Source organism: Sinocyclocheilus grahami, unplaced genomic scaffold (genome assembly GCF_001515645.1).
Source record: "Sinocyclocheilus grahami isolate Dianchi unplaced genomic scaffold, SAMN03320097.WGS_v1.1 scaffold2554.1, whole genome shotgun sequence".
Lineage (NCBI taxonomy): Eukaryota > Metazoa > Chordata > Actinopteri > Cypriniformes > Cyprinidae > Sinocyclocheilus > Sinocyclocheilus grahami.
Genome location: NW_015507733.1, coordinates 48,537 through 49,133, shown reverse-complemented (window position 1 = coordinate 49,133; position 597 = coordinate 48,537). Strand labels below are relative to the sequence as shown.

Below are 597 nucleotides of genomic sequence, written 5' to 3'. Positions count from 1 at the left end.
ACACACACACATCAATACAAAAACACACACACAACACTGAAACAGTGTGTACTGTATAAAGCACAATAGAAATAAATTAGCATGACTTATATAATGCAACAAAATTTACAGATGCATACACATACTGTCAGATCGCAGCTGGCCGATGGCGTCTGCGCAGGTCCTCATGAAGATCTGCGCATCCTGGTCGATTTGATCTCTCTCACTGTCTGTCATACGGGACACATCCGAACACATCACACTGTGAACACACACACACACGCACGCAGACATGAACTGCCTTCAGTAATGATATGCAATAAGCACAAACCGAAACACACATGACGAGAACTGTGACAGATAAACAGTCTAAACCTTCTTTAAACAAAACCCAAGATACTGTAACTAAAGTTGACTGACCTGCCGGCGTTCACATAGTCCTTCCTGTGCTGCAGCAGAAAGTCCTTCAGCTTTGAGATGTTTGAGATCTACAGAAACACACACATCAGATACACACACACACACACTGTGTTTGTAAAACCCTGTGTCAATATTAACTCAAGAGAAATAACACACACTGTTTTTCAACTGTTTTGCTAATGTTACTAAAATGTTTCT

The 597-nt window shown here is 40.9% G+C and overlaps 1 protein-coding gene across 1 annotated transcript in view; it reads right to left on the bottom strand.

Annotated features, from left to right (window-relative positions):
• stx18 (syntaxin 18) overlaps positions 1-597 on the bottom strand; it is an 18,567-nt gene that overhangs the window by 12,606 nt on the left and 5,364 nt on the right. The window contains exons 2-3 of the mRNA XM_016261696.1: positions 400-467; positions 110-241 (exon numbers count right to left, since the gene is read on the bottom strand). Of these exons, the coding sequence (XP_016117182.1) occupies positions 110-241; positions 400-467 (200 nt within the window). The remainder of the gene's footprint in view (positions 1-109; positions 242-399; positions 468-597) is intronic.